General features: G+C 45.0%; 1 protein-coding gene across 3 annotated transcripts in view; it reads left to right on the top strand.

The window, feature by feature from the left end:
* ANKFY1 (ankyrin repeat and FYVE domain containing 1) overlaps positions 1-21,230 on the top strand; it is a 97,031-nt gene that overhangs the window by 69,654 nt on the left and 6,147 nt on the right. For all 3 annotated transcript variants that reach the window (XR_005025129.2, XM_036887057.2, XM_036887069.2), the window contains 12 exons: positions 6,678-6,906; positions 7,863-7,961; positions 8,214-8,367; positions 9,106-9,274; positions 10,087-10,205; positions 10,896-11,052; positions 11,745-11,945; positions 13,707-13,883; positions 17,980-18,127; positions 18,576-18,666; positions 18,959-19,083; positions 21,059-21,205. Coding sequence is in view for 2 of the 3 variants with exons in the window: in XM_036887057.2 (XP_036742952.2) it covers positions 6,678-6,906; positions 7,863-7,961; positions 8,214-8,367; positions 9,106-9,274; positions 10,087-10,205; positions 10,896-11,052; positions 11,745-11,945; positions 13,707-13,883; positions 17,980-18,127; positions 18,576-18,666; positions 18,959-19,083; positions 21,059-21,205 (1,816 nt within the window). In the remaining variant the exon portion in view is untranslated. The remainder of the gene's footprint in view (positions 1-6,677; positions 6,907-7,862; positions 7,962-8,213; positions 8,368-9,105; positions 9,275-10,086; positions 10,206-10,895; positions 11,053-11,744; positions 11,946-13,706; positions 13,884-17,979; positions 18,128-18,575; positions 18,667-18,958; positions 19,084-21,058; positions 21,206-21,230) is intronic.

The following is a 21,230-nucleotide window of genomic DNA, read 5'->3' on the forward strand; positions in this document are numbered from 1 at the left end:
ATGGATGTTGAACTTTGTCAAATGCTTTTTCAGCATCTATGGAGATGATCATGTGGTTTTTGTCCTTGTTTTTGTTGATGTGGTGGATGATGTTGATGGACTTTCGAATGTTGTACCATCCTTGCATCCCTGGGATGAATCCCACTTGGTCATGGTGTATGATCCTTTTGATCTATTTTTGAATTCGGTTTGCTAATATTTTGTTGAGTATTTTTGCATCTACGTTCATCAGGGATATTGGTCTGTAGTTTTCTTTTTTGGTGGGGTCTTTGCCTGGTTTTGGTATTAGGGTGATGTTAGCTTCATAGAATGAGTTTGGGAGTATCCCCTCCTCCTCTATTTTTTGGAAAACTCTAAGGAGAATGGGTATTATGTCTTCCCTGTATGTCTGATAAAATTCCGAGGTAAATCCATCTGGCCCGGGGGTTTTGTTCTTTGGTAGTTTTTTGATTACCGCTTCAATTTCGTTGCTGGTAATTGGTCTGTTTAGATTTTCTGTTTCTTTCTGGGTCAATCTTGGAAGGTTATATTTTTCTAGGAAGTTGTCCATTTCTCCTAGGTTTCCCAGCTTGTTAGCATATAGGTTTTCATAGTATTCTCTAATAATTCTTTGTATTTCTGTGGGGTCCGTCGTGATTTTTCCTTTCTCGTTTCTGATACTGTTGATTTGTGTTGACTCTCTTTTCTTCTTAATAAGTCTGGCTAGAGGCTTATCTATTTTGTTTATTTTCTCGAAGAACCAGCTCTTGGTTTCATTGATTTTTGCTATTGTTTTATTCTTCTCAATTTTATTTATTTCTTCTCTGATCTTTATTATGTCCCTCCTTCTGCTGACCTTAGGCCTCATCTGTTCTTCTTTTTCCAATTTCGATAATTGTGACATTAGACCATTCATTTGGGATTGCTCTTCCTTTTTAAAATATGCTTGGATTGCTATATACTTTCCTCTTAAGACTGCTTTTGCTGTGTCCCACAGAAGTTGGGGCTTAGTGTTGTTGTTGTCATTTGTTTCCATATATTGCTGGATCTCCATTTTGATTTGGTCATTGATCCATTGATTATTTAGGAGCGTGTTGTTAAGCCTCCATGTGTTTGTGAGCCTCTTTGCTTTCTTTGTACAGTTTATTTCTAGTTTTATGCCTTTGTGGTCTGAAAAGTTGGTTGGTAGGATTTCAATCTTTTGGAATTTTCTGAGGCTCTTTTTGTGGCCTAGTATGTGGTCTATTCTGGAGAATGTTCCATGTGCACTTGAGAAGAATGTATATCCCGCTGCTTTTGGATGTAGAGTTCTATAGATGTCTATTAGGTCCATCTGCTCTACTGTGTTGTTCAGTGCTTCCGTGTCCTTACTTATTTTCTGCCCAGTGGATCTATCCTTTGGGGTGAGTGGTGTGTTGAAGTCTCCTAGAATGAATGCATTGCAGTCTATATCCCCCTTTAGTTCTGTTAGTATTTGTTTCACATATGCTGGTGCTCCTGTGTTGGGTGCATATATATTTAGAATGGTTATATCCTCTTGTTGGACTGAGCCCTTTATCATTATGTAGTGTCCTTCTTTATCTCTTGTTACTTTCTTTGTTTTGAAGTCTATTTTGTCTGATATTAGTACTGCAACCCCTGCTTTCTTCTCACTGTTGTTTGCTTGAAATATGTTTTTCCATCCCTTGGCTTTTAGTCTGTACATGTCTTTGGGTTTGAGGTGAGTTTCTTGTAAGCAGCATATAGATGGGTCTTGCTTTTTTATCCATTCTGTTACTCTGTGTCTTTTGATTGGTGCATTCAACCCATTAACATTTAGGGTGACTATTGAAAGATATGTACTTATTGCCATTGCAGGCTTTAAATTCGTGGTTACCAAAGGTTCAAGGTTAGCCTCTTTAGTACCTTACTGCCTAACTTAGCTCGCTTATTGAGCTGTTATATACACTATCTGGAGATTCTTTTCTTCTCTCCCTTCTTGTTCCTCCTCCTCGATTCTTCATATGTTGGGTGTTTTGTGCTGTGCTCTTTCTAGGAGTGCTCCCATCTAGAGCAGTCCCTGTAAGATGTTCTGTAGAGGTGGTTTGTGGAAAGCAAATTCCCTCAGCTTTTGTTTGTCTGGGAATTGTTTAATCCCACCGTCATATTTGAATGATAGTCGTGCTGGATACAGTATCCTTGGTTCAAGGCCCTTCTGTTTCATTGTATTAAATATATCATGCCATTCTCTTCTGGCCTGTAGGGTTTCTGTTGAGAAATCTGATGTTAGCCTGATGGGTTTCCCTTTATAGGTGACCTTTTTCTCTCTAGCTGCCTTTAACACTCTTTCCTTGTCCTTGATCTTTGCCATTTTAATTATTATGTGTCTTGGTGTTGCCCTTCTTGGATCCTTTCTGTTGGGGGTTCTGTGTATTTCCGTGGTCTGTTCGATTACTTCCTCCCCCAGTGTGGGGAAGTTTTCAGCAATTATTTCTTCTAAGATACTTTCCATCTCTTTTCCTCTCTCTTCTTCTTCTGGGACCCCTATAATACGGATATTGTTCCTTTTAGATTGGTCACACAGTTCTCTTAATATTGTTTCATTCCTGGAGATCCTTTTGTCTCTCTCTATGTCAGCTTCTATGCGTTCCTGTTCTCTGATTTCAATTCCATCAATGGCCTCTTGCATTCTATGCATTCTGCTTATAAACCCTTCCAGAGTTTGTTTCATTTCTGCGATCTCCTTTCTGGCATCTGTGATCTCCCTCCGGACTTCATCCCATTTCTCTTGCGTATTTCTCTGCATCTCTGTCAGCATGTTTATGATTCTTATTTTGAATTCTTTGTCAGGAAGAGTGGTTAGGTCTGTCTCCTTCTCTGGTGTTGTCTCTGTGATCTGTGTCTGCCTGTAGCTTTGCCTTTTCATGGTGATAGGAATAGTCTGCAGAACTGGGACGAGTGACGGCTGGAAGGACTTCCTTTCTTGTTGGTTTGTGGCCCTCCTCTCCTGGGAGAACAGCGGCCTCTAGTGGCTTGTGCTGCGCAGCTGCGCGCAGACAGGGCTTCTGCTTCCTGCCCGGCTGCTATGGAGTTAATCTCCGCTGTTGCTGTGGGTGTGGCCTGGCTCGGGCAGCTACTCCAAAGTGGTGGAGTCGCGTTGGAGCAGGAGCGGCTGGGAGGCTATTTATCTCCGTAAGGGGCCTCCCTGCTCCCTGCAGCCCCGGGGTTAGGGTGCCCAGAGATCCCCGGATTCCCTACCTCTGGATAAAGTGTCCCACCCTGCCCCTTTAAGACTTCCAAAAAGCACCCGCCAAAACAAAACAACGACCACAAAAAAAAATGAAAAAAAATTTAAATCAAAAAAAAAAAGTGGCCGCTCGTTTTTCTTTATTCTCCGGCGCCAGCCTCAGGCCTCTGCTCACCGGTCTTGCTGCCCTGTTTCCCTAGTATTGGGGTCCCTATCCCTTTAAGACTTCCAAATAGCGCTCGCCAAAACAAAACAGCAAAAAAGCAAAAAAAAAAAAAAAAGATGGTCGTGCGCTTTTCTTACGTCCTCCGGCACCCGGCCTCCAGTGCCCGCTCACTGTTCTTGCTGCCCTGTTTTCCTAGTATCGAGCGCCGTGCACTCTGGCCCGGATGACTGGGGCTGGGTGTTCGGCAGCCCTGGGGTCCGTCTCCCTCCCGCTCTGACTCCTCTTCTCCCGCCGGGAGCTGGGGGGAGGGGCGCTCGGCTCCCGCGGGGCCGGGGCTTGTATCTTACCCCCTTCGCGAGGCGCTGGGTTCTCTCAGGTGCGGATGTGGTCTGGATATTGTCCTGTGCCCTCTGGTCTTTATTCTAGGAAGGGTTGTCTTTGTTATATTTTCATAGATATATGTTGTTTTGGGAGGAGATTTCCGCTGCTCTACTCACGCCGCCATCTTCTGCCCCAGCTGCCATAATAGCCTCTTTATGACACATCCCATTTGCTGAGTTTTTCCTCTGTAAATGCTTATTTAGTCTGTATCTGAACTAGCAATGCAGACTGTAGAATGTCGGGGGAGAGCCCTGCCTTTAGGGTTGGACACTCGTGGGTTTACCAGATTTCCCATTTCCAATCTCATCCTGTGTGATCTCAGGCAAGGTACTTGGCCTCTCTGAGTTTCAGTTTTCCTCATCTGTAAAATGGGGTTAATATTAGTTTCATCCGGTGTGGTTAAGATAAAAATAGATGATATATTTAAGTGCTTATTAGCCTAATATCTGGGACATTAGATACTAAATGTTAGGTATTTTTACTGTATTATTTTCAGACAGGGAGGATGTGCTTATTTTTAAAATCACATTTATTTTACAGTTACTTTATGCTAGGAGCTTTAAGAATATTATCCCTTTTAATTCTCACGATTGATCTGTAAGTAGTAAGTATTAGAGACATTTTATGTATAAATCCCTCATTTCAGGGTAAAGAATGTTGAGCTTCCAAGATGTTAAGTGACTCCTAAGTAATGGTCAGTATTAAGACTCAGGTACTAGAATGCATGGGTGCACACGCTCTCAGTAGCTCAGAGCAGGGCACTAAACAACAAGCTTGGTTTGTGAGGTATATCAAAGTGTCTTAGAAGCACATGGGAGAGGGCAATGCAGTTCTTCTCCATCATTAAATCTACTAATTTGTCTATACCTAAACATACCGTGGCCTGCTCTCCAGCTAGAATAATGGCCTGTCTCTGTCTGCACTGAGTGGCTGGTTTCTTGACTTTGTTCCTACCATTATGTGTGTGTGCCTCTCTCTGTCTCTCCTGTATCATCAATTTTGCCCACTATTTATTTATAATATATAGACATGCTCTACTATCCCCCAACTCTAAAAAATACTCCATTTAGCCCACATTGTCCATTAGCTGTTCTCTCATACTCTTCATAGCAAAACTGGGTGAAACCTAAGATGTAGAGGGGTAGAGAAGACCTAACTTGAAAGTATATAAGAGTGATGTTGGAGAAGGGTCTGGAATGCTTGTTTAAGGTCTTTGGACTTAATCCCGTGGGACGAGAACGTCTGTAGATGGGTTTTAGGTAGACAAAGCAGTGTGATCATTTTTGAGTTGAGAAAGCTGGGATGACTGGTGTCATAGGTATACCACTGAGGGCCAGGTTACAGCTGCTGGGAATCATCTAAACAAACAGTGACTTGTGCCCTCTGATGTTGGATTTGAATCCAAAGGGACAGGTTTCAGAGGAATTGCAGAATTACAATTGCAGAAATCAGTGGACATTTCTGCTGATGACTCTCAGAAGTGTGGCAAGAGAGGTGTTAAAACTGTTGCAGTGTGCTCCTGAAGAGAGAGAGAGTTGGCCAGGAGGAAGCATCGCCATGGAGAGAATGAATTCAATTTTGTGATTATTGAACTCCTTTTCCAACACTCAGGCAGGGACATCTAGCAGGCAGTGGAAAAATGGGATGCAGAAGCAGGGCTGGCCATGTGGGTTTGAGAGTCTCTTGCTTGCAGATACCGGTAGAGGTCCTGGGAGTGGATAAGTATACCCAGTGAGGATGTGACTGTGTTAGGGAGAAGGACTGGAGCAGAAGATAGGCCCAAGGAGCGGGGAGCCTTGTGAGGTCTCTCTCTACAGTTATGTACAGCTCTCTGGGAAGGGTGCACATGGGGGGAAAGGAGCGCAAGAGCTGAATCCTGAATCCTTACACACAGTGATACCACCTGACAGGTCCCACAGAGAAGGCCTGAACCTGGAAAATCAAGAGGCAACAATAAAAACAGGTTAATAGGAAATATGGAGATTACAAAAACCCAGCTGAAAGAGTCCATAGTAGTTTCTTTTGGGAAAAGAAAATTTAATTTTAGGAAAAGGAGGAAGATTCTTGCTGTTTTTCACAGGGCTTGTAGAGTTCTTTGACTAAATAACGGTGATGTGTAACTTTGGTAAGAGCAAAGTGTAGAACAGTGTGTTGAGTTGGTTTCCATTTGTTTAGGTGAAAAGATCCACTGTGCGTATACATGTACTCACACTTACATTCACATACGTGTATGTCTGAATATTCTGCCACTGAAGGAAACATGGAATTGCTGATAATGGTTCCTTGAGGGGAGAATGGTTGAGTGGTGGAAAGTCGACATGAGAGGAAACTTTTTTCTACTGTATGATCTTGTACCTTTTGAATATTGACTCAAGTACCTGTAATACCAATTTAAAATGTTTTTAATTTTAAAAAGTTGGGGAAGGAGGTCTTAATCCTTAGAGTTAAAGATGAGGCTGATAGGAGCAGGTCAAAGAAACGGCCTTGGTGGCTGGCAGGGGCTGGCTAAAAAGTGGTGGGCCAGTAGTACTGCTTGTCCCCAGGGCTGTGATTGTGACACTCTTGCAGTTTCTAAAGGGCTGATTTTATTGACACTTGGAGGTTGTCTGCTGTTGTTTCATGATGTTATTTTTATAATTAGCGAAATTATCATAAAAATAAAGGGTGGTTAAGGTCATTGGAAATGCAGGTGATGAGCCAGGGTGCTCGGGAATGCATTGAAGGTACCAAGGGTGGCACGGGGGAAGGGACAGGAGCAGAGACCTGGAGGAGTGGAGAAGTCATGGAGGTCAGCTGGGGACAGGATGAGCCGGCTGTGACGGCTGCTGGAGACGTGAGTCCCAGCACTTAGGCTCCCTTGTGCTCTCTGTGAAGGGAAGGCCCTGCCTGAAAGTGCTCTGCTTTGGGCCATTTGTTTCTGTTCAGGGAGAAACTCCACTGCACACAGCCTGTCGGCATGGCCTGGCCAACCTCACTGCAGAGCTCCTGCAGCAGGGTGCCAACCCAAACCTACAGACGGAGGAAGCTCTGCCTGTGCCAAAGGAGGCTGCATCCCTGACCGGCTCAGTGGACAACGTCTATCTGCAGACACCGCTGCACATGGCGATTGCCTATAATCATCCAGATGTGGTGTCTGTCATCCTGGAGCAAAAAGGTAGGTAGTTGGGAATTACTGCCCATCACTTTGACCTTTGAATAGTGTTTTTGAGTAGTTAATTACAGAGTTGATGTTCCTTCCATTGGTGTGTTTTCTTAGCCAAAAAATCCTTTCATGTCCAACTAGGTAAGCAGAGAGTCTGGCTCCCAGCTGCTGTGTTTCCCTGTGTGCACTTTTGGGATGGTGCCTGCCCATTTCCCCCCTGGGCTGAGGTGTTAGAACCTTTGATTACGCTCTCACTTGGGGGTGTTTCCCAGGTGGCTACAGTGCGGGTCAAGCACAGCTTTGCCTTGCTGCGATCACTGTCTTTGAGAATTCTGCTGTGACAGGTCTTCTGCCATCTGGTCAGTCCTCTCAGCTGTCTCTGGGCCTGTCTGGCATGTGAACCATGAGAGAGGAGCTGGAAAGAGGGGCCAAGGAAGCCACTGTGAGGGGGAGGCCCATTTCCCACAGCAAGTCACCCTCAGGTTCCCCTTGCCTGGCTTGCAATTTGTTCTGCTCGCTCTGGCATCCTCGTAAGGCCAGCAGTTTTTGGCCTGGGGCTTGTGGAAGAAAGTGGGATTTTAGGAGAATATGCCTTTTGCTTGATCCTCACAGGAGCTATAAGAGGGTCGGAATTGTGTATTATGAAAACAATGCCAGGGCATTCTTTATTTTGATCCTCTTTTTAGGAATTAAGTCATTAATGTGAGTTTCTGTAATGGAGTCTGTTTTCCTTTTGTGAAGATTCAATGTTTTAAACTTTAAAAATACTCATTTCCCCATAAACTTTGCTCCAAAATACCAGATTCTGAGCTTCCACTCCCCATAAGAAGATTTATCAATTCTCTTTGTGTAGAAATAATCGTATTGTAGCCAGTCAGTTTGCAACTGAGCTCTTACTCTCTTGAATACTTTAAATGTGGTTCATGGGATGGTGAAATCAAGTGTTCTTTTCCTTTTAAAAAATACAGCTAATGCTCTTCATGCCACCAACAACTTGCAAATTATTCCGGACTTCAGCCTCAAGGATTCCCGAGACCAGACTGTGCTGGGCCTGGCATTGTGGACAGGTAAGGCATGCCAGAGGCTGTTGATGTCTGTAGACAGACGTTTATCAGAGGGTGGGTGAGAGAGAGGGAGGTATGGAGGGGCTGGAGCTAATTGTCTAGTTGCAAAATAACCTCTCTGTTGGGATTAAGCCTGTTTTATCCAGTGGAAAATGGCTAGCCTTGAGAAGTTGAGAGGGTGTGTTTGTTGTAGTAAGGTGCTGAGGAGGTGGGAAAAGCTGAGCACATGTTAATTAGGGCTTGTTTGTTTCCCAGGCATGCACACGATTGCAGCCCAGCTGCTGGGCTCCGGAGCTTGCATTAATGACACCATGTCCGATGGGCAGACCCTGCTGCACATGGCAATGCAGCGGCAGGACAGCAAGAGTGCGCTGTTCCTGCTGGAGCACCAGGCGGATATAAACGTCAGGTGGGTCAGCTCAGCGCTCTCCACCACTACACCAGGTCACATTTAGTTGTAGTGGCTCAGAAGCACAGCCTTGCTTATAGAAAATGTTTTTGTTCCTTGTTAAATAAAGGAAGGGAAAGAATGACTCTGGAAAAGTACAAATGCAGTGTTGTAATTGAACAGATGATGACAGTGAGATGGCGAAGATGATTGTATTTAGCTCGTGTTGAACCTTTCAGGACCAGTGCACAGTAGTGCACAAATCTCATGAAAAGGGACAATCCAAAACCAATTGCTGAAGTAGGGATTACAAAGGACATTCCAACAAATGAGCAATCAAAAAGGCTCGAGGGAGAAAAACACAGTTATATTTTTTATTGTTTTTGTATTTTCAAAGGAATTTATTTTTACTGACAATGTCCAGTAACCCTGAATGACTGAAATAGGTGTTTTGTCAAGGAGATAGTTGGGGTGGCGTTTTATTAAGCTGCTGTTAACAAGCAGCTCGATGCCAGTAAGATTTCAGTATCCTGGGATTTTGGTCAGTTATCTTCTGGGTGCAGGAGGATGGCATGGCTATATTTTTTACAAAGGCAGAAAGGACAGATGCTCTTGATTTCTCTGAAAAAATACTAATGAATGTGAGTGAAGTGTGTTGCAGGGTAACAGTGGATTCTGGCCTCTGGGATGCCCAGAAGGGAGCCTTTTATCATTCGGCTCCAGCTACAAATGTTGGCTTTGGTGTGCATGTCCTAATAGGACTCAGGACCGGGAGACTGCCCTTCAGCTGGCCATCAGAAATCAGCTTCCACTTGTAGTGGATGCCATATGCACCCGAGGAGCTGACATGTCTGTGCCCGATGAGAAGGGGAACCCCCCACTGTGGTTGGCATTGGCAAATAATCTGGAGGACATTGCATCCACTCTGGTAAGACACGCTCAGCTTTAGCCTGTTTGCACGGGATATTTTGTGTCCGAGATAGATTTGGTGCATACATAGCAATTGCGAGGAACGAGAAGTCTGTCAAGCAACAAATTGGATCAAGGACAAGCAGTTGAATGTCACAGTAAAAAAAACTTGCAGTTCGACGTAATCTTGGCTAACACTTTTTTAAAGGCCTTCTTATCAGAAAAGCTGCCAAGAAGCAAGAGAGCAGAGGCATTTCCCCAGGAGTCTTCTCTTGAGGAGGGTTAATTTGATGTGGGCCACCCTTGCTGTCTCCATAGTGATAAATCCCCCCATCTCAGGTTTGTCTCCCTTGTTCAGAAGACAGGCCCCCAAAGTAGAGATAACCCTGGAAGTTCTCATTTAGCTTTCTGAAGGGCCTGAAGTGTGACCTTAAGGCATTTTACACCTGGGGTTTTTACACAGTTGATATTGAGATGACCTGTTAGTTGCAGGTATGTGTTACTGAGGACTTAGGAGTGTGCTTGTATGCGTGTGCTTGTGTGTTTTCTGTCCTTTCTAGAACACAACTTTAGAGGGCACTGATTATACACGTCTTTTTTGTATTTCCCAAACCTATCCCACAGAACCTAGTGCAAGAACTTGCACAGGGCAGATTTTAATCAATGTTTATAAAACTAATGAATGATACGGATTTGAAATAATTAGTAGTTAATTATCAACCTCTCTTGGCTGAAAAAGGGATCTGATGGTGTGTGTAGAGCTCAGAGATGATGATAAAAGTTTTTGCCTTTGTTAGGCAGTGTTGGTGAGTAACCTGTGTTTTCCTGCAGGTCAGACATGGTTGTGATGCCACATACTGGGGTCCAGGCCCTAGCGGGTGCCTTCAAACACTCCTGCACAGAGCCATTGATGAAAACAATGAGTCCACCGCCTGCTTTCTTATTCGCAGGTCTGAGAAGCCTAAGTATCTCTTCAGATCTTATTCACGCTTATTGCAAACTGGCTCTTTTCTCGTTTAATCCAACTACAGTCTTGATATGTCTGGAGCTGGCTTGACTTTCATAATTGAGGCTATCAGAGGGTCACTGTTCTTTCAGATGAAGTCAGCTAAAGTACTTAATTCTCTTGTGAGGAGAGGGGCTTGTATGCCCAGATCAAAGGATCTAAAAGGTAGCCAGTTTCCTACTCTGGGAGCTGCATAGGCTCCTGAAGTCAGACTGGTTCACACAGTGAAGCGAGGAGGCTGAGGTGGAGGAGACCACATGGCCTCTGCAGAACCCCAAGATGTAGGAACTGTATCAGGCTCCGTGGTCTCACAGAGTGCACCATGTGCAGGAGACAGGGTTCAGGAAACCTGTAGAGCAGCGGTTCTCTAAAACTGTATGTGCATGCAGATCTCCTGGAGAGCATTTAAGAGTTCGGATGCCCAGGCTGCCCCCAAGACCAATTGCAGAAGAATCTATGGGAGTGGGACGGACACCAGTGTTTGAGGCCGAGGACCAAGGACAGCAGTCCCTGGCGGCCCCAGCTTTTCTGTTGGGCTGGATGAGGCAGCTGCTATCCATTTATCAGCATGCCTTTTAGTGAGGTGGAAACATGGCTCTCAAAGCCTGCCTCTTTCTGCTTCCCTTCCTTTCAGTGGTTGTGATGTGAATAGTCCCAGACAACCCGGTGCTAATGGAGAAGGAGAGGAAGAGGCCAGAGATGGTCAGACCCCCTTGCATTTGGCAGCCTCCTGGGGGCTGGAAGAAACGGTACAGTGTCTTCTGGAGTTCGGTGCCAATGTAAATGCACAGGTATGGAGAGTTTCTCTTTTCCAGAAGATAAGTGGTAACCCCAGAATTAGAGAAATCTCCTCTTATGGCAAAAAACCTTGCAGATCTCTGGTCCCAGGCCTCTGATGTACCATGAATGGGGCTAACATACAGACAGATGAAGTGACTTTTCTCTGGGTCATATGGCCTGCCTTGTAATTTTAATGATTTCAGGTTAAGACTTTTCTTTGTGCCTTTGCCCTTTTTACAGGTCGAGGAGGATTGTTCAATCAACTTTTCATTGCCTTCTATCCCTGTTAGTTACAGATTTCCATTGAGACTTTGTTCTAGTTCCCAGTTGAGTACTGTGATTAGGAGCATGTTCTGGTAGCTCAGTTGAGCATCCCTGAGTTTGTTCCTTGATGCTTTTCAGTGTTCTAGCCTGGGAAGATTTATGTGTGCTGCCCTGTAGCCAGTAAGGAGTGGTATAACTTAAGAGGTGAGGTTGACTACAGATCTTCTAAACCAAATGTGTTTGTGCCCTGGTCACTGGCACATGGGGTAACGGGAGTGGCTGTCAGTCATCTCTGTGTTTGGCCTCTTTAAAAGCCGATTGCAAACACAGGGCAGCAGTATTGATTCTCAGAACCAAATTTGATTTAGAAGTTATCACCCATCATGTTTTTCCCGAGTTTTACTTCCATTTGAGCATTGAATGTGCCTTGGCCCCATAGGATGCAGAAGGAAGAACGCCTGTCCATGTGGCCATCAGCAACCAGCACAGTGTCATCATTCAGTTACTGATCTCCCACCCTGACATCCACTTGAATGTACGAGACAGACAAGGGCTGACCCCTTTTGCCTGTGCCATGACTTACAAGAACAACAAGGCAGCCGAGGCCATCCTAAAGCGGGAGTCTGGGGCTGCTGAGCAGGTGAGTGGGCAGCACCCAGCATCCTCCACAGTGCCCTGTGCACTGCAGAAACCTGTTACGCGGACACTAAACAAACACCACCAGCTAAACAGGGCTCTTCTATATAAAGACATTTGATTTGAAATTATACTCCCCTTTCTTAAAATTTGGCCATTCAGATGTGCTGACAGCACTGGATAAGATTTGACTGCTCTGCCCTGTATGTCAGCCACCTGATGGTGCCACATGGGAACGAAGCTGAGGTGGCCAGGCCCATTCTAGGAATTCTGTGGCACATGCAGCTGAGGCCACCTTTTGCCCTTTCCGGTTGTTTAATTGCCGTAGTAGTGAGTGTCCTAAAAAAATATAAATTAAACTTGAGCTTTTGGCCTGATGGGACAGGTTTCTGAGTATTGTAGAGCTGCTACCATTCAGCTTAGCAGGCTCAGTCATCCTTGTTCTTTGTGATTCTTTACCAGCTGCTAAATCTGGTCGGTGCCCTGTCGACCAGGTGGGGTTGGCAGTGACCCCAGCGGATCTGAGGCGGGGACTGGGATGGGTCATACAGTCAGTCCAGACTCAGTCCAGACTCTAAACCAAATGTGTTTGTGCCCTGGTCACTGGCACATGGGGTAACGGGAGTGGCTGTCAGTCATCTCTGTGTTTGGCCTCTTTAAAAGCCGATTGCAAACACAGGGCAGCAGTATTGATTCTCAGAACCAAATTTGATTTAGAAGTTATCACCCATCATGTTTGCCCCTTGAATTACATCCAGCACTTAGAGTACTGCCAAGATTTATGAGTGGCCATTTATGAAGGCAAATTGGAAACCTGGGACCTGAACAAAATGAAATCCTAACAGTCGAAAACTATTGCTCAGTGTTTCAAGCTTCTATACATTGCTTTTCTTCAGCATTTGCGTAAGTAGGACTGAATTATGTAGGTGTTAACCTCACCCTCGCTCAGATAGGGTAACGTGTTCATGAATGGAGGTAGTCATCTCACATCTCCTCTCTGTTTAGTGCGAAACTGATACTGTTGATCGAACACCTTCATAGACTCATTGCTTGTCACACCAGCACATGCTGTGGGCATCTGAGTGAATGTGGGGTGTGTAGTGTGTTGGTGTTTCCCCCACTTCTCACTGAGCCCTCATACTGGTATGACAGTTCCCATAACTACAGTGTCCTCTGTGGTTTGATGTGAGTGACCTTTTGCCTGCTTTATGTCAGTGGAGCAAAGTCTGTAACATACTGTTGGCTACCTTCCCTAGTGTGGTAGCTCAGTAAAAGAGGAGACTTCCTAAAAATTCCTGCCGGTTTGTTTGGCTGCTCAGGGGTCAGGCTGCCATTGGAGGTGCCATTGGAGGTGTGGTGTCAGGATGCTGGGTGCTTGTTTCAGCCACAGCAGTTGGCTCCCAAAGCTCATCTCCTCTGCCTTGCTCTGCCTTTTCCCAAGCATCCCAGTATTTTGATGACTTCCTTTTTCCTCTCCTTCAAGTTCTCTTTCTTGGTTTCCAAGTCTAGCTCCTGCTGCAGGAGGATGCCAGGGCACCTTGGACCAGTGCTCCCTTCCCCGACCACAGGGATGTGACTGGGCACAGATATGTAGAGTGGGTGTGCTGTGTGTGTATGTGGGGATGCGTGCTTAGTGCTGGCTCTTGGGAGGGAGCTTCGTGGAACCAAGGGAAGAACAGCACCACAGCCTCTCTGGTGGGCAGCACAGCTTGCAGGTGCTCTTGTAAGGGAGAGCTCACTAATGTTTTGGTTCTTGTTGCTGCAGGTGGACAACAAGGGCCGGAATTTTCTTCACGTGGCAGTTCAGAACTCTGACATTGAAAGTGTCCTTTTCCTGATTAGTGTCCACGCTAATGTGAATTCTAGAGTCCAGGATGCTTCTAAGTTGACCCCTTTGCATCTTGCTGTCCAAGCAGGCTCAGAGATTATTGTCCGCAATTTGGTAAGTGTTGCAGAAATGTATTGCTTGTAACGTGGACAAAAGCATGTTGTAAAGTGTGTGTGAAACCTCTCATCACAGATGTTTCCCATGTATTGAGAAAGGCCAGTGCACATTTGGGGAGCTAAGTCAGTACACTTGGGGAAGCAGGTATATCACTGGGCAGCGTGTCCTCAGTGCCCAGGGGCCACTTGGGCAGGCAGATGCTGGGGTGAGGTCTTGAGGGAAAGCAATTTGGATGGCAGAGGAAGGGTGGCGGCCTTGATGGGAAGGAGATCCACATCTGTGGTCTGCCTACTCTGTCAGACATTCAGTGGTGCTTTCCAGTGACCTGTCTCTCTCTCTGACTTTTTTCTTTGTTGAGGTATAATAAAATACTAGTTTTGGTGTACAACATACTAATTTGTATTTGTATGTATTGTGAAATGATTGCCATAAGTCTAATTAACGTCCATCACCATACATCGTTAATAATTCTTTTTTCTTGTGAGGATTTTTCAAATTTACTCTTTTGGCAACTTTCAAATAAACAGTATATTATTCACTATAGTCACCATGTTGTACATTATATCCCCATGAATTTACTTATTTTCTAACTGGAAGTTTGTACCTTTTGACCCCCTTCACCCATTTTGCCCACCCCTTAATCCCTGCCTCTGGCAACTACCAGTCTGTTCTCTGTATCAGTGAACTTGGTGTGTGTTTATTTTTTAAGTTTCATATATAAGTGAGATCATACAGTATTTATCTTTCTCTAATTTACTTCACTTAGCATAATGCCCTCCAGATACATCCATGTTGTTGGAGGTGACAAGATTTCATTCTTTTTTATGGCTGTATAATATTCCACAATATACTGGCATCCCTCAGAGATATTGTGAGTTTGGTTCTACACCACTGCAGTAAAGCAAATTTTACAATAAAGTGAGTTAGATGAATTTTTTGGTTTCCCAGTGCATATAAAAGTTATGTTTACATTATACTTTAGTCCATTAAGTTAGCAGTAGCATTATGTCTAAAACACAATGTATATAATCTTAATTTTAAAATACTTTATTGCTAAAAACACTAACTATAATCTGAGGTTTTAGTGAGGTGTAATCACTGATCACAGTAACAAATATAATAGTGAAAAGGTTTGAAATACTCTGAGGATTACCAAAATGTAACACAGAGACAGGAAGTGAGCAAATGTTGGAAAAATAACCCTGAAAGACTTCCCAATGCAGGGTTGCAACAAACTTAAATTTGTAAGAAATGCAGTGTTTGCCAAGCATAGTAAAGTGAAGCATGATAAAATGAAGTACACTGTATATATACTCTATCTTCTGTATCCACTCATCCGTTCAGTGGACATTAGGTTGCTCCCATTATCTTGGCTACTATAAATAATGCTGCATTGAACATTGGGGTACAGATATCTTTTTGAATTAATGTTTTTGTTTGATAAGCACCCAGAAGTGGGATTGCTGGATCAAATGTAGTTCTATTTCTAACATTTTGAAGAATCTCCATGCTATTTTTCCATATTGGCTGTACTAATTTACATTCTTACCAACAGTGCACGAGGGTTCCTTTTATTCCAACTAGTGTCTGTTATTTCGTATCTTTTGATAATAGCCATTCTGACAGATATGACATGATTCCTCATTATGGTTTTGATTTGTATTTTCCTGGTGATGAAAAATGTTGGGCATCTTTTCATGTGCCTCTTGGTCATCTGTATGTCTGTATCTGTATGTCTTGGAAAAATGGGTATTCCAGCCCTCTCCATTTTTTAATCTTTTTTTTCGGCTATTGAGTTGTATGAGTTCTTTATATATTTTGGGCATAAATACCTCATTAGATATGTGAGTTGCAAGTATTTTCTCCTATTCAGTAGGTTGCCTTTTCATTTTGTTGATGAATCCCTTTGCTGGGCAGAAGCTCTATAGTTTGTAGCACCACTTGTTTATTTTTGTTTTGTTGCCTTTGCTTTTGGAGTCAGATCCAAAAATCATCACCAAGACTGACATTGAAAGTATATATACCTCTTAATACTCAAAACCACCCAGAGGGGTGTAGGAAATCTTTTACATTTTACAAAGGAGAAGATTTAGGCTCAGAAAGAGTTTTTGTTTCCCCAAGATTATTAGCTACTCAGTAGTTTAGCAGGATATTTAGCCATTTCTATTTGCCTCCAAAACCTGCATTTTCCAGTACAACATAATGCCACCCAGGCAGGGGAAGGGTCTGAGCAAAGATGTGGGGACTAGAAAGTACATGTGGTGTGTTTTAAGTGGGAAAGTTTGGTTGAAATTTTAGTAGGAAGTAGGAGGAGATGTGGTTAGAGGTACGTAGAGACCAGGTTGTGGGGTGTCATGTTTGAAACAGTTACGTTTGAGTTCAGAGCATAATCCACAGCTAAGAGCAGGGCTCCCTGTGGCCTGGCCAGCTCCCAGGAGCCAGCAGGTGCTGGTGCCTCCCATCCCCAGGTGCGTGCTGCAGAACTGGCCTCTGGACACTTGACCAACCTTTGGTGCCTTGCCTTTTGTTTGTTTGAAAACTACATTTTAGCAAAATCTCCATGACTTGACGTGTATTTGAGCTGAAGACATATACTTTGGGGGTGGGACATGAGGGTGTGGGGGCAGGGCCAGCAGGGAAGAGGCCTAGGGGAGGCAGTGGCAGTGAGGGATGGGTGAAGAATGATTGAGGAGGTGGACCTGATGGATGCCAGGCATGGACTGGATGCAGGGGAAACAGCTGAGAAGGCAGAGGTGGGTCTCATTGTAATAGGGTAGCAGGCCATGTGTTCGTCAGTGTGCTGCCACCCTGAGAGCCCAAAGGGGTTTGAGGATCACGGCCCCTTCACCAAGGTCACACCTCTGCTTTGCTAAGACCCGACCTTGCAGGTGATAGGAGTCCCTAGAAACTGCTGATGTTCTAAACAGTGGTCATGCAGGCCTTCCACTGTGAATTGGTACAACTTAGTGTTGAAACATCTTCACATTGAAACAGTACCTTTCTCCTCTCCGCAGTTAACCAGCCTTGGAGTTAGCTATGCTCCCTCGCACAGCACAAGTGGCCCTGAGTACCCCTCTGAATGTGCTGTCTGGACCCATACATGATTTGATTGGGCGTCCAGAGGTTTGGGAGGCTGGGACTTGGAACTCAGGGTCAGAAGCAGAGCAGCTAACGAGTGCCTAGATTTCCCCAGAGGCAGAGCACTTGCCCACACAGACAAAGGAACCCCAGGTGGCCTAAGACATCATGAGAGGCAAATTGGGTTCTGACTGCAAACTGCAGATTCTTTTCCATTAATACCAGCTGTTTTTGAAACTTTGTCAGGAAGTGTATGATGAATGAACTTCAAATACTAAATGAATAGACAAGATATTATTTAAAGGTCCTTCCTGCCTTCTGTAAGGTCCTTCTGTAATTGTTTATTTTCTTGTTAAAATATTTCAAAAAATGAAAATAATACATGTTTAATGTGGAAAAACTGAAGCATATGAGGATGTCAAGCAGATAGTGTCTCCATTCCACCCCCAGTTCTCCTCTGAGGTTGGTGGATAGGCTTTTACAGAATGTGTGTATATTTCTCCTCTTTCTTTCTCAAATGGAATCATACTATCATACTGTCTTCTAACTTGCCCTTTTTAAAACTTAACATATCATAAACATCCTTCCATGTTAAGCCATAAATGTTTATCATCTTAATGGCTACTTATTCTTTTGTTTGTATATATTATAATTTTCATAACAATCCCTTTTATAATCTGGTTTTACTATTACAATCAGTGGACATCCTTACATTCATAGTGCAGTGAACATCTCTTCAGTCCTTGTGTAGTTTTATATACTGAAGTCTCAGAAAGTAGAATTTCTGTGTCCTAAGGAATGGCTTTTTTAGCATTTTGGTAATTGCCAGTTTGCTCTCAGGGCAGGTTTTGCTGGCTTACGCCTTCCCAGGACTGTGTGTGAGGCCCTTAATACTCCCAGCTTCATCAGCAGCGTGGATTCTGTGGATGTCAGAAGATAGGCAGGCTTGGCCCCCATTCAGTGAGACCTTGGTTGGTTGTAGTGAAGAGGCTGCTCATGTAATCAACTTCAACAGCTTCTTGCAGGAGCCAAAGTGACTGAATTAACCAAGCACCGCCAGACTGCTCTCCACCTCGCTGCGCAGCAGGACCTGCCCACCATCTGCTCAGTCCTCTTGGAGAATGGAGTGGATTTTGCTGCCGTGGATGAGAATGGAAATAATGGTAATTCCTAGTCACTCCCCTGTGTCCAGTGCTGAGAGCCTTAAGCAGTCCCTCCCTTCTAGGGGTGGAGGTGCACTGCACCCCTGGGTATGCTCCCCCTCAGGGAGGTTGGCTTTTATAGGAGCAGAGCTGTAACAAGAAATGATCTGAGCTGGGCATCTAACCTGCCATTGACTGGGCCCTGGACAGCCTCCCAATCTGAATGGTAACTCTAGAAACCTAAAAGTAGCTCCTTGTGAAACCATTAAATCTCATCTTTGGATAACTACAGAAACAGAAAGCAGAGTCTTAGGAGATTTCATTTATGACTCATTCTTAGTGGGGTGAAGACTGGAAAGGATGGCTCTGTGAGTGGCTAGTGGCTAGTGGCTGTTCTAGCTGAGCCCCACTTAGAGGGAGGTTCTGCATGTGCTTCTGGGCTTGCACAGTAAGAGGATTTGCTTCCTAGCTCTTCATCTCGCTGTCATGCACGGTCGGCTCAACAACATCCGGGTCCTCCTGACAGAGTGCACTGTGGATGCCGAAGCCTTTAATCTAAGGTGAGTGTGCGTGGTCCTGGCAGAGGCTGGGCTCCTGTCACCTGGCTGCCCCTCGGAGCTGCCAGTCACTTGCATCTTGCACTGGCCCCAGGTGCATGCTGTGGAATGCGCCACCAGGATACTTGATCTGCCTGGCATTTTTCTTTTTGAAAATGCTTGTTAGAAGAACTTTTGTGGCCCATTAGGTGTCCTTTAGATTTAGCCAGTGTCACAGAGTTCAGAAAATTGCATTTCTTTTGTGCCTGATGGCCATGGCAGGTATTTACCTAACTTTTCTCACTTACTTCATCAGAGGCCAGTCACCACTGCACATTTTGGGACAATATGGCAAAGAGAATGCAGCAGCCATCTTTGATCTCTTCTTGGAGTGCATGCCTGAGTATCCTCTGGATAAACCAGATGCGGAAGGAAACACAGGTATGTAATAAGATATTTGTATGTCCTGTCTCACTTGCTTTCTTTGCTTCCTGGAAAAACAGGAGTGCTGGCACCCATGGCATTATTTAAGGCTCTTCAGCCCAGTGTGTTGTGGCTGGGCTCTGTGTGCATCTGTCACAAAGCTCTGCCATGGAGTTTGGCAGGGCCTGATTTTAGGCACAAGTATATCTACCGTAAAGCCAGTGCTCCAAAGCCATACCCGTGCCCACACGGGGCTGCCTGCCTGTTTTTATTGAACTCCTCTGCCTTTACCCAGTCAGCTAGGGCCCTGCCCAAGCTCCCAAACTCCAGGAGAGACAGAAAACAGAACCACCTCCCAGATGCTCCAGAAGGAGGAAGTGTACTGCAGTCTGTGATGACAAGCTTTGAGAAAGTGGCAGGTTCTATACAGATGGGCTGGCGTCATTGAGGGGTTAATAAAGTAGGCCTCTCACTGTCTTGCTCCAATTAGCTAGGTTAATTTGTTCAGCTTTTTTTTTTTTTTATGTACTTTTGCATTTATTTTCTTGCTGAGTACTCACAACCACCCTATAAGGTTAAGTAGTTTGTGTAGTGTGTCCTCGTTTTCCCAGTGAGGGAATCAGATAAAACCCAAATCTCTGTCTTCCTAGCCCAGGGCTGTCTCAGTACTTGCTTTGCTGCTGCGGTGTTCCCGTGCATTTGCCCTCATGCCAGGCAGAGCCTCCACGGCCTTTGGCAGAAATGCAGCCACCAAGGTTTAGTCCCATCCTGAACCTTAGTACGGGACTAGATGTTTTGTCGTCAGCTCTTGGCCTTGATATTTGAACTTGTTTTTTCAGCCAGCAGTGATGGGCCTGAGCTGCAGAGCAGTCAGCGCTGGGAGTGAGCTGCTGGACACAGCACACACTCCATGCGGCACCACTGTCCAGGAGCAGGTAGACAGGCAGGCAGGCAGGCAGGCACTTCAGGGCCAGGCTTCTGAATTACACAGACCTGGTTGCAGATACCTAGCTCTGTCACATTGTAGTGGGGTGACATTTGCTGAGTTTTATAACCTCTCTGTACCTGTTACCTATTTGAAAGAATAATCCTTACCTTACTGAATCATTTAGATAATTAAATGAAAGAATTTGAAGTATCTAGGAGTTACCAAAGGGAAGGGGTTAGGGAGAGTGGGTGGGGAGGGAGGGAGAAGGGGACGAAGGGGCATTATGATTAGCACACATAATGTAGGGGGGGGTCACAGGGAAGGTGGTATAGCATGGAGAAGACAAGTAGTGACTCTATAGCATCTTACTATGCTGATGGACAGCAACTGCCATGGGGGATTAGGAGGAGACTTGATAATGTGGGTGAATGTTGTAACCACAGTGTTGCTCATGTGAAACCTGTGTAAGGTTATATATCAATGATACCTTAAAGAAAAAAATAATTTGAAGTGTCTGGCAAAGGTAGGCAAGAGGGGCTGCTGTTAGCTGTCATTGTCAGCAGGGAGGGCCAGCAGGATGGCCTGCATCTGCACAGAGGGCAGGCTCCATGGGGTGGAAGAACTTTCTGGAGCGTGTTCCCTGTGCAGGTTTTTCTCCTCCCTGTGTACACACCTCACAGGTCTTTAGATTAGTTACACAGCATGAAAGAGCCTTGTCCTCACAGTGTTTTGTGTTGAGGAAGGCAGCTGAGGTGGCGGTCTGACCCCTTCCTTCAGCACCTGAGCTGTCCTCAGCTCCTTGTAACTGAAGCCCCAAACATACAAGAGTACATCTCGAGCTGACGCTGCCCTGGAGTTCTTTGGCTGTTCCAGGTCCTTGACTGGAAGCTGTTGCTGATCCTCTGGGGTATCTCACCAGAGCTGTAGGGCCCCTATGTGTCCATGGGGACTTTCCTAACAGAGGCTGCCAGGGTTCTGTTCTGCCCTCAGCTGTCCTCTGCCAGCCTTTGGCAGGGCCAGCCTGGGCCCAGTGGGAAGTAGCCCTGCCTGTGGTTTGTTTTGCAGTGCTGCTCTTAGCATACATGAAAGGGAATGCCAACTTGTGCCGTGCTGTCGTCAGATCTGGGGCTCGCCTTGGGGTGAATAATAACCAAGGAGTCAACATTTTCAACTACCAAGTTGCCACCAAGCAACTTCTGTTTAGACTGTTAGGTGAGTGGCCTACTTTTTGCTCTTT

Source organism: Manis pentadactyla, chromosome 4 (genome assembly GCF_030020395.1).
Source record: "Manis pentadactyla isolate mManPen7 chromosome 4, mManPen7.hap1, whole genome shotgun sequence".
NCBI classification, from domain to species: Eukaryota; Metazoa; Chordata; class Mammalia; order Pholidota; family Manidae; genus Manis; species Manis pentadactyla.